Here is a 14,596-nt window from a genome sequence, read left to right as displayed (position 1 = left end):
ATCGGGTGAGTGCTATTAAGTCCCCATTCGTTGGGTGTGACCCCGAGAATCTGGGCGCTCGCCCTTTGTACTTGTCAAGTAACACATTGTACTTGTTGCCTCATTAAAAACCTTGTCGGAAAACCCATTTTGGGACAAAACCGTACTAAGGAAAAGAGTGCAACACGTGTTTTCAGATTTGGATTCTTTTCCTTGCCTGGTACTCGGCTTTCTGCAAAATAGAAAGGTCAAAAATAGAGAAAACACGGGGTATTCTTACCTCAGCAGTAGTATCTCTTTAGATGAGCCACATTCCAGTTAATGCGCAGCTGCTGCCCATCCATGGACCCCAACTGGTATGAACCTTTTCCCCTTACCTCGGTTATCTTATAGGGTCCTTCCCAGTTCGGGCCTAGTTTTCCTTCGTTGGGATTCTTGGTGTTCAAGGTAACTTTTCGGAGCACCAAGTCCCCAACTTGGAAATGACGAAAATTGGCTCTCCGATTGTAGTACCTTTCCACCCTTTGTTTTTGGGCGGCAATACGGACCAACGCGTTTTCGCGAAGCTCGTCCGTGAGGTCGAGTCTTACGGCCATGGCCTCTTCTTTTGATTCCTCGGTTGCATATCGAAACCGGAGGGTCGGTTCACCAACTTCTACGGGGATAAGAGCTTCAGCCCCGTAAACCAATGAGAAGGGAGTCTCCCCCGTGCTCGATTTCGATGTAGTTCTGTAAGCCCACAATACCTCCGATAATATTTCTCTCCAATGATGCTTTGATGCTTCAAGTCTTTTCCTCAGGTTTTGGATTATAGTCTTGTTCGTGGATTCCGCTTGTCCGTTTGCACACGGGTGATACAGGGTTGATACAATTTTCTTGATCTTCAACCCTTCGAGAAATTTGTTGACTTTGCCTCCTACGAACTGGGGCCCGTTATCACAAGTTATCTCGACGGGGATGCCAAAGCGACAGACGATGTGATCCCATATGAAGTCGATGACCTCCTTTTCTCTGATTTTTTCAAAGGCCTGCGCTTCAACCCATTAGGAGAAATAATCAGTCACAAACAAAATAAAACGGGCTTTACCTGGCGCCCAAGGTAACGGGCCGACGATGTCCATTCCCCACTTCATGAAAGGCCAGGGTGACACCACCGAATGCAACAACTCTCCGGGCTGATGAATCATCAGAGCATGCCTCTGACACCCCATCGCATTTACGGATAAAATTTTTCGAATCTTCGTCCATCCGGTTCCAATAATAACCGGCCCTGATAATCTTTCGGACCAGAGCATCAGCACCAGAGTGATTGCCGCATGTCCCTTCGTGCACCTCTCTCATCACATACTCCGTCTCTCCGGGGCCCAAACACTTAGCCAGTGGTGCGAAGAAAGACCGCCGATATAATTGGTTGTCTACCAAGCAAAAAGGGGCAGCCTTGGTCCTTAGTGACCGTGATTCCTTTGGGTCATTTGGGAGCTTACCATCACGCAAGTGGTCAATGTACTTGTTGCGCCAATCCCAAGTTAAACCCATTGTGTTTATTTCAGCATATCTGTTTTCTGTGGCCGTGTTTGACAAGTGCACCGTTGCCCCGGGGTTGATTTCCTCCCCCTCGACCGAGGATCCCAAATTTACTAATGTATCGGCCTCGCTGTTCTGCTCCCTCAGTATGTGCTGCAGGGTCCATTCTTTAAATCGATGAAGTACCACTTGGGTTTTTTCAAGGTACCTCTGCATCTGTTCGTCCTTGACCTCGAAGATGCCGTTCACCTGGTTTACGACCAAAAGCGAATCGCACTTTGCTTCAATTATTTCGGCCACCATACTTCGAGCCAATTCCAAACCTGCAATCATAGCCTCATACTCGGCTTCATTGTTAGTCAATTTAGCAGTTCTAATGGACTGTCAAATGGCATCCTCGGCCGGGGTCCTAAGGACGATCCCTAGCCCGGAACCTTCGAGGTTCGAGGCTCCGTCCGTGTGTAGAGACCAAATGCCCGAGGCCTTTCCCGAGGTCAGCAGAAGCTCTTTCTCGACCTCGGGGACCATATCTGGGGTAAAATCTGCCACAAACTCGGCCAAGATCTGGGATTTGATGGTCGTTCGAGGTTTGTACTCGATATCATAACCGCTAATTTCTACAGCCCATTTAGTTAATCTACCCAATAATTCCGGTTTATATATGATGTTTTTCAGAGAGTAAGTAGTTACTACACATATTGGATGGCATTGAAAATAAGGCTTGAGCTTTCTGGAAGCACTTACCAGTGCTAACGCCAATTTTTCCAAATGGGGATAACGGGTCTCCGCATCCCCCAAAGTCCTACTTACGTAATAGATAGGTAATTGTGTACCTGATTCTTCTCGGACCAAAACACCACTTACCGCTACTTCGGAGACAGCAAGGTAGAGAAAAAATGGCTCGTCCGCCTTCAGTGTGTGCAGCAACGGGGGGCTAGACAAGTACCTCTTCAACTCTTGTAAAGCTTCTTGGCAGTCCGGTGTCCAAGCGAAGTCGTTCTTCTTCCTTAATAAGGAGAAGAAACGGTGACTCTTGTCCGAAGATCTCGATATAAAGCAGCTCAATGTCGCTATCCTTCCGGTGAGCCTCTGTACTCCCTTGACGTTATTCACTACTTCGATATCCTCGATGGCCTTGATTTTGTCCGGGTTGATTTCAATGCCCCGGTTTTACACCATGAAACCCAAAAATTTGCCGGACTGGACACCGAAGGCACATTTTTCTAGGTTAAGCTTCATGTTATACTTGCGGAGCACATCGAAGGTTTCCTGCAAATGCTTCAAATGGTCCTCTGTTTCCAGGGACTTAACAACCATATCATCAATATAAACTTCTATTGTTTTTCCTATTTGTTCTTCGAACATCCCATTAACTAGGCGTTGGCAAGTTGCACTGGCATTTTTTAGGCCAAAAGGCATTACATTATAACAGTAAGTCCAATAACGGATGATGAAGGCCGTTTTCTCTTGATCCCCCGGGTGCATCCGAATTTGGTTATACCCGGAGTAAGCATCGAGAAAACTTAGCATCTCATGCCCGGCCGTCGCATCGATCATTCTATCGATGTGAGGCAAAGGAAATGAATCCTTCGGGCATGCTTTGTTTAAATCCTTATAATCAACACACATTTGAAATTTATTACCTTTCTTGGGCACCACTACCACGTTAGCAAGCCAATCCGGGTACTTTAGCTCCCAGATAGAACCTATTTTTAAAAGCTTCGTTACCTCATCTTTTACGAAGGCGTGTTTTCTTTCTGCCATGGGCCTTCTTTTTTGCTTCACCGGGGAAAACTTCCCGTCCAAGCTGAGCTTGTGAGTTGCTACTTCCGGTGATATACCTGTCATATCTATATGGGACCATGCGAAGCAATCTGCGTTAGCTCGAAGAAATTTAATTAACTTGTTCCTGAGCTCCGGGGTAAGCCCCGTGCCCAGGTATACCTTTCTGTCCGGTAGGTACTCGAACAGGATGATCTGCTCCAGCTCCTCTACATTTGACTTAGTTGCGTCCGAGTCATCCGGCATGACGAACGATCTGGGTACCCCGAAATCATCCTCTTCATGCCCTGGATCCGACCCGGTGTGCTTTGATTGCTATTTGGTGTCCTCTCCTCCGGTTACATCTTCTTCCTTCTGGACCGATTCTTTGGGCCTAGGCGCTGCTTCCTCTACTGCAAACATCTCCCTCACAGCGGGTTGTTCACCTCGGATGGTTTTTATCCCTTCCGGGGTGGGGAACTTCAACAGCTGATGTAGTGTTGAGGGCACGGCCCTCATGCTATGTATCCAGGGTTTGCCCAATAGTGCGTTATACTTCATGTCCCCTTCAATCACATAGAACACCATTTGTTGAATGGTGCCACCGACGCTCACAGGTAATGAGATCTCCCCCTTTGTTGTTTCACTCGCCATGTTGAACCCGCTGAGTACCCGGGCTATCGGTACGATCTGATCAAGCAGTCCTGGTTGTTCAACCACTCTCCACCGGATGATGTTGGCCGAGCTACCTGGGTCAATCAAAATACGTTTCACCTTAGTTTTAAAGATAAGTACAGAAATTACCAATGCATCACTGTGCGGTTGAATGATGCCCTCTGCGTCCTCGTTGCTGAAGGAAATAGAACCCTCGGGTAAGGGGTCTCGGGCGCGCTTTTCACGACCAATAGAAACCTTGGCCCATTTCATCACCGGCCCGCGAGGGGCATCGATACCCCCAACTATCATGTTGATTGTATGCTGGGGTTCTACCGGCTCGGCCCTTCGATGAGCCTCCCTTTCCTTGTAGTGACTTTTGGCTCGTTCACTCAGAAGATCTCGGAGATGACCGTTCTTCAGTAACCGGGCTACCTCTTCTCTCAACTGGCGACAATCCTCGGTTCTGTGACCATGGGTTCCGTGATACTCACATACCATGCTCGGGTCCCGTTGGCCCGGATCCGACCTTAGAGGTTTCGGCCATCTTACATTCGGGACGCGATCGATGGCCGAGACGAGGCCCGAAGTACTAACGTTAAAGTTGTACTCCGATATCTTTGGCAAACCCTTGTTACCGGCAGAGCTTCCGGCATCGCTCCTGAATGAGAGACCCCAGCTGTTTGACGGGCGCTCGACCCGTTTATTACCCCGACCCGAGAAACGGCTCGGGCTCACCCTTGACTTTTCCGACCTAAAACTGTGCCTCTCCGAATGGGAGTATGGCCGATACCTTTCCTTCGATGATTCGGCCTTTGCTTCGTAACCCTTCCTTGGCCTCTCAAAACTTTTATTCACATTTATTGGTCCTGGGGGGAGCTCGAATTAATCATCCTCCACCCGAATTTTTGACTCGTACCGGTTATGGACATCGGCCCATGTCACAGACTCGTATTCCAGCAAGCTTTCTTTCAATTTGAACGAAGCTGTTGAACTTAGAACATTGAGCCCCTTTATGAAAGCTTGCGCAGCCCATTCTTCTGGTACCGGGGGGAGTTCCATCCGTTCCCTTCGGAACCGGTTGACGAACTCACGCAGTAACTCATCGTCTCTTTGGGTTATACGGAAAATATCGACCTTGCAAGCCTGCACCTTTTTGGCACCGGCGTGGACCTTGATGAAGGCATCGGCGAGCATTTCGAAGGAGGTGATCGAACGCTCAGGTAGATGGTCGTACCATGTCAATGCTCCTTTTGACAGGGTTTCCCCAAACTTCTTCAGCAGTACCGATTCAATTTCGTCCTCCTCCATATCATTGCCCTTTATGGCACATGTGTATGAGGTCACGTGTTCGTGCGGGTCCGTTGTGTCATCATATTTCTGGATATCCGGCATTTTAAACCTCTTCGGGATTAATTTCGGGGCCGCACTCGGAGGAAAAGGCCTTTGGATGTACCTCTTTGAATCCGACCCTTTCAGTAAAGGCGGAGCCCCCGGGATTTGATCCACCCGAGAGTTGTACGTTTCGACCCTCTTCTCGGTCGTGTCTACCCGCTTTGCCAAAGTTTCGAGCATTTTTAGAACCTCGGTTGAGGATCCATCTCCGGATCTGTTGCTCTCAATAACACGTGCCTCCTCCTTTCTGGGTTCAGCAACATCGCTCGTTTTTTCCGGGGTCGTTGTATCCCCTCCGTTCTGCAACCGGGGTATTGCGATTCCCTGCTCGGAAATCTCCTCTCTTTGCTCCTGCAACATTTCAAAAATTAAACGTAGGTCAATATTATCATTGGGTGCACCCGGTTCTTTCCGGTCCTGTGCCCGAGACAAAGTAACAGAATTGTGGGTATTTAGAGGATCAGTGGTCGGTAAAGGGGCATTCTCCTGGTCTACGGTGTTTCGTTGGTTGAGGCCCTCCCTCGAATTAACGGGGTTAGTATCAGATGGGTTTGGTGGTCCTCGTGGACCGCTTCCTTCGTTTTCGGCCACGATTTCGTTGTTGTTGACGTGACCGGATTGCCCACTGTCAGCCATTTAGTCTGTTTTCTCAGATACGAACAGAAGGTGTTTTTTATTTAGATGGGTAAGGTAGAGATCAAGATAAAAGACCACTATTACCCTAGCCCCACGGTGGGCGCCAAACTGTTTACCCCGATTTTGGATAATCCATTAAATTTGTGGATGAGGTATAGGATATGTGGCTATATCTTATGCTTATTTGATAAAGAGAAGAAATGTATAAATATGGTGCAAAGAAGCAACGGGTGATCAATGGTTAGTTGTGTACTCGTGTATATATTAATACGTAAGCGGTATTTGATCTAAGGAAACGTAAGAATTAAACACAAGAAATGTTGCTCGAATCTGATATATATATTGACAGAGAGATTTGCGTGTTTTTCTATTACAAGAGCTTTTGGTCATGTAGAAGCCAACCCCCTAAAAGGAGGCCAATGCCCCTTATTTATAGTGCTGCCCCATGGGCTTCATACAACATAAGAAATAATAAAATAAAGAAAAAGTTCTGAGTTGGATTAGGTTGGATTGGGTAGACCGTACGGTCTGACACCCGTACGATCGGCAGTTGAACACAGCAGGACATCAACGACGCGAGGCACCCGCGCAACGGATCTTTCGGACCACCGGCCACTGTCAAACGGACATACGGCCTCGAATAACCGGTCATGGAAGATCCGGACCAAATGACGCCCTTCCTTTACTCCGGTCCAAGCATTTCCCCGGTTCAGAAGGGGATCCTTCATGTACGTTTCTATCCCTTTCTTCTTCGGTCTCACCGGTTCCACGTATACGCGATTTTTACCGTATACACGAATTTATTTGACAATCATGATTACGAGATATAGTGACAGTAACTAGGATTTGAGGGGTAATTAGGACCAATGATTGAATAGAAGTTTATTTATATAACGTTATGGTAATTAGTTACTCCATTCGTCCCAAATTGTGTTATGATGTTGACTAGGCACAGAGTTTGAGAATAAACGAAAATATTTTAAAATTTGTGGTCTAAAATAAGCCATATATATTTGTGTGTCAATAAACCATCTCATTAAGGATAAAATGAGAAGTTTAAGAATAAATTTTGCTAAATATAGAAAGATGTCATTCTTTTCGGGACTAACTATAAATTAAAGAGTGTCACATAAATTGGATCGGAGACTATTGTTTCATCATCACTTTTTGGTTTGCTCAACCCCTTGGAACTAGCTGGAAATCAAGAACTCTTTATTGCAGAGAATAATCAGGTGTGGGCTAGTGAGTAGTTCAGGGTCATAGGCATGAAGTCTAATATTCAAATTCTAATGAAAGAAAATATTACTAGACCAGGTGATATTTTTCTATCTGTCCAAACTTTAATGACGGCAGAATCACCCAATCTTTAATGGCCCAGTCATACACCATGATCATTTAAAAAAAGGAAAGGCTACATCATTATGGTTACACCACCACTATCCAAAAACAAAAGTGACAATGGACTATTTAGTAGTCCGAACTACATATGGCATAAAGTCCATTTAAGGAAAAACGCTCTTTGTCAAGAATCTCTCTATTTTAGATTGAAAACCCAGACGTCTAATTAAGATTGAAAGAACATCCTATCAATCCTACCAATCTATCGAGACGTCTAATTGAGATTGGAAGAATATCCCATGCATCCTACCAATCTATTGATGGTGTGAGCTAAAGCGCTTTAAACCTCTAACTGTCCTCCACTTTTCCACGCCAAGGAGAAAGGTAAGAAAACAAAAGACCATACTGGTGACAAATTGACAATAGTTTCTACTATCCGCAGATTGAGTTTTAAGTAGTACTATACTTGGATAATTTCACTCTAGCTACCTACCTATAAGGGAGTATACTAAAGGTACTACCAAAAAATACTACGTTCAGCCAATCAGGCATCAGCTGGTAAGATAGTAATCTAAATATACAATAAGAATCTATATAAGATCAAAAAAGTAAAATATTTACTCCTATAAAATAGAGCAAGTAAATATTGGGCAGAAGTGATTAGACAGGACATGACACAGTCACATCTTACTGAGGACATATGATCTTAGATAGGAGGTTGTGGAGGACACATATTAAGATAGAAGGTTAGTAAGTAGTAAAGCGTTGTCTTGCGGATCCTTTCATACTAATAGGCGTAGCATTATCCTCGTAGCTTATTTTCTTTCAGTTTTTGTTACTATCCGATGTCTCTTGTATTTCGATTATCGTATTAGTTTATTGTAGTTACTGTTTCTTTTCTACATAATGCTTTGTTATGTTTTCTATTGTATTTTGCGATGATTTCTTTACTCCTGTTAATTCTTGTCTGGCCTCCTTTGATATGTCTTTTCTTGAGCCGAGGGTCTATCCGAAATAGTCTCTCTACCTCCCAAGATGGGGTAAGGTCTGTGTACAATCTATCCTCCCCACACTCTGCTTGCAGAAATATATTGAGTATGCTGTTGTAAATTAGAGTAAGTAAAGGAAAAGAAGACGACCCTGTAATTCAGTAATTAAGAATTGAAACAATATTGTATCAAGGAGAGGAAAAGAAAAAATTTCACTTTCTGTAAGTGACAAATGACCTTGACATCACTCTTTTCTTTGGTTTTTTTTTTTTTTTGTTTTTTTTTCAGTGTCTATTCCTCCATCATTGAACACATGCTGTAAGTTATTGGCAGATCACAGAAGAAACGAATCTAATCGTAGGACCAAGCAAATCTTCCTTATGCTTGTGTAATTTATATTGCTCTTTAATTACTTATATATGTTTTTTTAGCATATATTCCGGTATAGTTACTACTTACTAGTTCGGAACATCAGACGCAGCTAATAATTTTGGCAGCATTTAGATGATTTAAAACTCGAAAGTAGTTAGGAAAGAGAAGGAGCTCAATGGGCCAGCCTAATTTTCACTATAGAAAATTACGGTCAAATACCATTTGACCATCTAGTTTACAAAATATGTACACAGTGTGTGTAAATAGTGTATATTTTATACTAAATATACAAATATACTATACATACCTATACACAACATATACTGCCACCAAAGTGTATAGATAGTATACTTTGACCATATAGGTAAACTAGTTGCCGAAAGGTACATTTACAAGTTAAGCATATAAGCAACGCACTGATGAAACGGACGAAAAGTACGGCGATTTGGAAATGTTTGATGAAATCGGGCTTATCCTCCTTAGAGTTAGATATCCAAACTTATTTGGTCAAAATTTTAAAATCTGCTTATTTTTAATAATTTATTAGAAAGTGGTTTTCAGAATAAAGATTTTAGACTTGTATAGTAATCTGTACTTGTTTATGTCATTTAAGAATTACTTTTGTTAATATTAGAAAATCAATTTGTGTTTGAAACTACAGACCAAATCAGACATGTACAAATTTACTTTGACATTGTATTATTTAAAAAGAGAATTGGTTATAATAATTTATTAATTGAGATTTTAGTAAAAATTTAAATTTTATTTAGTTAAAAAAATTATCTTTTGTTGAGATTTTCCAAAAAAAAAAAAAAAAGAGAGAGTTGGGAGATAATGGAGAAAAAGCCATGACATAGAAGGAAAAGGGGATGTCATTCCAATGGTTTGATTCTCTTTGGAATTTAATAAACGCTAATTTCTAAATAAAAATTATTGATAGAGTAATTTTGTAGTAATTTTTATTGAAACAAATTACTGTAATTTTTTACTTCTGCTTCCAAAAAGCTACAATTTTTAGTTTCTAATTCCTATTATTAAAATGCTACTTCTTCTTCTCCTTAAAAATGTCATTGGTTCAAATGGCTCGCCCTGAGACGGAGCATAGTAAAAGCATTGTATGGGGTAAAAAGGGTACCCGGGGCTGATTTGCAAGACCGGATGCTCAGCAGATTCAGGATCCGTCCAGCTGGCCTCCACTCCCACCAACTCCCGTCACATCCATAGACCTCGATCAGAGTGCCGCAACATGAGTGCACGTTGGGGCTACAGTAACGTCACATCACCCGTACTATAGGGTTTGAAAAGTTAAAGATTGGCTTATATAAACTTGGCTTAGGATAGAAGGAATTAGGCATCTTTTTCATCTTCTCATACTCTTGTAAACATTATTTTTTCTCTCTGAACGGGCAATATACACGAGATTATTACTTTCTTATTTTTAGATTCTTAGATCGGTTTTCATTGTCTTTATTACTTGTTAAGCATTACCCACTATCAAATACTACTCTGGACTGGGCTCATAAAAGAGTTCTCGGGGTTGGATACGTCCCACTTGTCTTCAAACCCTATAAAATCAAATCTCTAACTGGTTTTTCTAATTGAATATGTTTTCACCGGAAAACAAACGTATCAGGGCGAAAGTATCGCGGGGCGTATACGCTTAGGCATTGAGCGAGTTTTTGTTTCGGGGCTTAAACCCAGAAAATCTCTCCAGATTAGAATTAAAATTGCTAAATAATTCCTTACTTTAGTACCATAAAACAGAATAATCAACTTGTTATTAAATTGTATAAAAGTTTAAAACTTAGAATCAAAAGATTTTCTGTTCTTAACCCTAATTTTATTCTTTTTCTTTGTCTTCTACCGGGGCCGGGTAAAAAAAAATGATTATCAATTTACAAGTTAGAAAGCAAAAATGCATCATCCTTCAAAATTTGCTTTGGTTTGACGAATTTGAATGTAGGTTCCTTCTTTGATTTTATTTATTTTCCGGCTATTTTGCTCTTTGTACGTTTGTAAATTTCTAAATGTAATTAATTTTGTAATGAAACAGTTCCGATAGTTTTAATTATCTTTTAGTCAATTATTGATTCTAATTAGCGTTTTAAGATAAAGCAATTTATATACATATTCACTTATTTATTTATAAACTATTATTTAATTTTACCTTATTTGATTTTTTATTTTATTAATTTAAAATATATTAAAAATTAAAGGTTCATGAGGCTTACACCTAGTGCCACGAGGCTTAAGCCTTGCCCCCTATCATGTAAAACACCTCATCTCGTGCTCCCGCTGATTTTGAAAGCAATGAAAAGCACTTTGCAATTTTATTCTAACATTTCAAAATTTCCAAAAAAATGCTTTTTTACTTCTAAGAACCAAAAGGCCACGTAGGCTGATTTTGTTTTTTTCAAATTTCTTTTTTTTTTCTTTTTTTAGAAAAGGCTCAAATATGTCACTCGACTTAATGAAATGATTCACATATGTCACTCGTAAAAGGGGGTGAGAGGGTGGGGCTAGTAAGTAATCAAAGGTTTAGATAATGCCACGTGGTAAAATCTGGTAGTAGCTCCGTTACGTGGTTAGTGGCACTGTCAGGACAATGGCATAAGTGAACCCAACTATTAACAAGTGGCAGAGGCGGATCTAGGACTTCAAGGTGCCGGGTGCCATAATTTTCTTCAATGTACATCTTGTTAGGAACGTGTTGGGTCGGGTCCATCTCTTTTTAGTTTTTCGGGTCAACTTGATAAGCCTTTTTTTGTTTGCAAATATGAAAATTACATCTCAAGAATCAAGAAACGAACATAATCAACATCTTAAACAAGGAATCACACCCATTAATAACAAGGTAAAATCAACATTTTCACCAAGGGACTTGCATCTTTTATGTATATTAGAAAATGAACTTGCACAAGTAAAATAACATCTTCAATAAGGGAATTACACCAATTAAAATAAGAAAAATAATAGAAAAACTCATAATTACACCCCATAAGTAAATGTAGAATTAGATAAACTACAAGTTCTCAAAAATAAATCATAAATTTCATGTTTTATCTAAGCAATGCTTACGAAATTTCTATCACAATTTAAGTAGTAAAGTGATTTAAATTGAATTTAATAATTATAGAATAGCACAATTTTTTATAAGACACTCCCTCCGTCCATTTTTATTTGTCCACTATACTAAAAATATATGTCCGCTTTTACTTGTAACTTGTATAGTTTGAAAAACCAAGACATAATTTACCATTTTATACCTATTTTGCCTTATTATTAAGTACTCCAATTCATTTCTCATTTTATTTATTGCTTATTAAGAGTGTCCCAAGTCAAATATAGACAAGTAAACATGGACTGAGGGACTAATAAACAAAATAAATTATAAAAAATAAAAAATAAAATGAATTTTGATCTCAATCCAAAATTCCCATTGAGACCCAAGTTTTTCAATTTAAATACTCACAGATTTGAGATTAAGAAAAATGTTTAATTTAAGGGATCTTGAAGTTTCTATTTGTGTGTTCTCGCTAGAGATCACAGATAAAATAATAGAATAGAGGAAAGACAATATAAATAATAAAAAGATAAATAGAAAATTGGGAGAGCCGAAAAGGAAATTACTGATACAAAGGAATTAAAAAGCACAAAGAAAAACGGGAGTCGAAAAAGTTCTAGATAGATGCAAACTTGTATCTACTAGTCATGGCACTTTTGTCTAATATGCGACTGGGGGTGGCACGATCAAATATTTAACCTAGTTTAAACAAATTGCAGCATAGCTATATAAAAAAATTATCAATCTAAGGGGTGTCATGGCACGCCCACCCTAAAGGGTGGATCCGCCCCTGACGAGTAGCATGAATGAGCCTTTTTTGATAGTTCGATGACATATTTGAGTTTTTTCCCTAAATATAATGTCACCCCTAAAACCCTCCAAAAAAAAAAAAAAAAGGTAGAATTCTTGTGTATCTCAGATTCTCAGCTAATATTATCATGCACACATAAATGGAGCAAAAAAATTAGGACAACTTTCGATATCTTTTTCACTATTCAACCCAGATCACATTTCCACTGGAATGGAAATGCCTTAATACTCGCAAGAAGTCAAAAACAAAGTGGAACTACTAAATATATCCTCTAAGCTGCAAGCCATAATTCAAGAAAAGCAAACCAAACTCATTATTTAAGTCATATGAACACAAGCTCCACCTTTTGGGTTTGACAAAACAACAAAATAAAAATTACTTCAGAGTACACACAATCCTTTTTGTCCCACAGCTACATGCATAAAAAAATAACCGGACATCGGAAGGAAAAGTAATGTAAAAAGCTTACCCTATCTTAGTTACATCAATCCAGTACCATTTTGAATTTTGGTGGATGGATAGTATCTGTCCATCCTAAATATCAAAAGTTTTGGGCTCGAACCCAGGAATAAAAAAGATCAGCTGCGAGTGCTTCCTCCTTATTGGCCTTCGAGAGTGCGAATTCGAATTAATTAGGCCTAGAAGCAAATGTCAAACACCGAGTGAAAAAACAATAAAAGTAACTACATACCTAAAAACTTACCTCACTCTAGTTACATCAAACCAATGAATTTAAGGCATATGTACACACATACTTATATGTATACTTAAATTTATAGTAACTACTAAAGTCAAACTTTTGACTGATGTAAACACTCCATGCGAGCAAGCATTTAACCCAACTATTCCCACAAAAATGGCTCATCGAGCTGGTGTACAGTAGTGTCAGCTCCAACCAGCTGCTGCCAAGCGGACATTGTGCACCAATAATGGTCATTTTGATCCACCACATCAAAGGAAAGATCAGGCAAGTCAAAAAATGTGTCATCATCCTCTCTTGACAGAGAATTTTGTGATTCTTGAGTGTCTTCTAAGAATAAATTGGTTGACGAATTATAACTTTTGAATTCAATCCGATTTGGCTCGACTCGAACTACTTCTTCTTCTTCTTCTCCTCCATCGTCTTCAGGAAATGTGATGGAAGCAGCCTTTGCGGCTGCTGCTTGTATATCCTTAGGAGAAGAAGAAGCCGGACGCGGGAATTGATGAGCCAGATGAGGGAAATTAAGGTAAACCGAGTGGCCTTTGATGGCTAAAGCCGCAACGTCATGAGCTCGAGCCGCCATTTGAGCCGTAGAGTAAGTACCTAACCATATTCTTGATTTCTTTTTTGGCTCTCGAATTTCGGACACCCATTTTCCCCAACTCCTCTTACGTACTCCTCTATAGGTTGGGTGCTTGTCATCGCCCTCATTCCTCTTCTTTTCCTTTTTCTCTTCATTATTATCATTTCGGCTGACTTCTTGAATTTTTCGCGAGCTTTCTTTGGATTCGTACTCTTTTGGGATTCGTGCATTGCTCGAGGAAAAAGAAGAAGAAGAAGAAGAAGAAGAAGATGATGATGATGATGTTGCAGCCCTCGAAAGAGAATTCGAGCCATTAGAAGAAGAGTTGGAGAAGAAATCATGACAATGATCATGATCGGCGAGAGTTTCAAGGTTGATTTTTTGTTCTTGATTTTTCATGACTTGTTAGCTAAAGTGGTTAGCTTATTGTCTTTCTTGTGAAGTTTGTTGTAGCGAGGAAAGTGTGGAAAGGAAAATCTATTAGAACAGCAATTTTGATATGTTTGTTTGGCTTTGTGGTCCTCCTATAAATTGTTGTGTTCATTTAAATAAAGGAAAAGGAAAGAGGAGGAAAGAAAATAAAATGAAAGGGACCTTTCGAAGCAAGGGTGTCTACAGTTCAGCTATTTTGCTACCCACCCATGTGGCAAGTGACACATATTTCTTTTTTCCTTTTTCTCATTTTTAAAATTTTCTATTGGTCTTGTTTACTTTGATAGGAAAAAAGAGGAAAATGTGATAATAAGCAGCATTAATATCTTCAGTTTTGATGCCTATATAAGATGAA

General features: G+C 40.3%; 1 protein-coding gene across 1 annotated transcript; it reads right to left on the bottom strand.

Annotated features, from left to right (window-relative positions):
- Positions 1-12,812: 12,812 nt before the first annotated feature.
- LOC132640732 (ethylene-responsive transcription factor ERF039-like) lies at positions 12,813-14,362 on the bottom strand. Its single transcript, XM_060357476.1, has one exon. The coding sequence runs from the start codon at positions 14,206-14,208 to the stop codon at positions 13,366-13,368; it is 843 nt and encodes a 280-aa protein (XP_060213459.1). The 5' UTR covers positions 14,209-14,362; the 3' UTR covers positions 12,813-13,365.
- Positions 14,363-14,596: the final 234 nt, after the last annotated feature.

This window comes from Lycium barbarum, chromosome 5, assembly GCF_019175385.1.
Source record: "Lycium barbarum isolate Lr01 chromosome 5, ASM1917538v2, whole genome shotgun sequence".
Classification (NCBI taxonomy): Eukaryota; Viridiplantae; Streptophyta; class Magnoliopsida; order Solanales; family Solanaceae; genus Lycium; species Lycium barbarum.
Note: the sequence above shows the minus strand (reverse complement) of the source record. Positions and strands in the feature narration are given on the sequence as shown.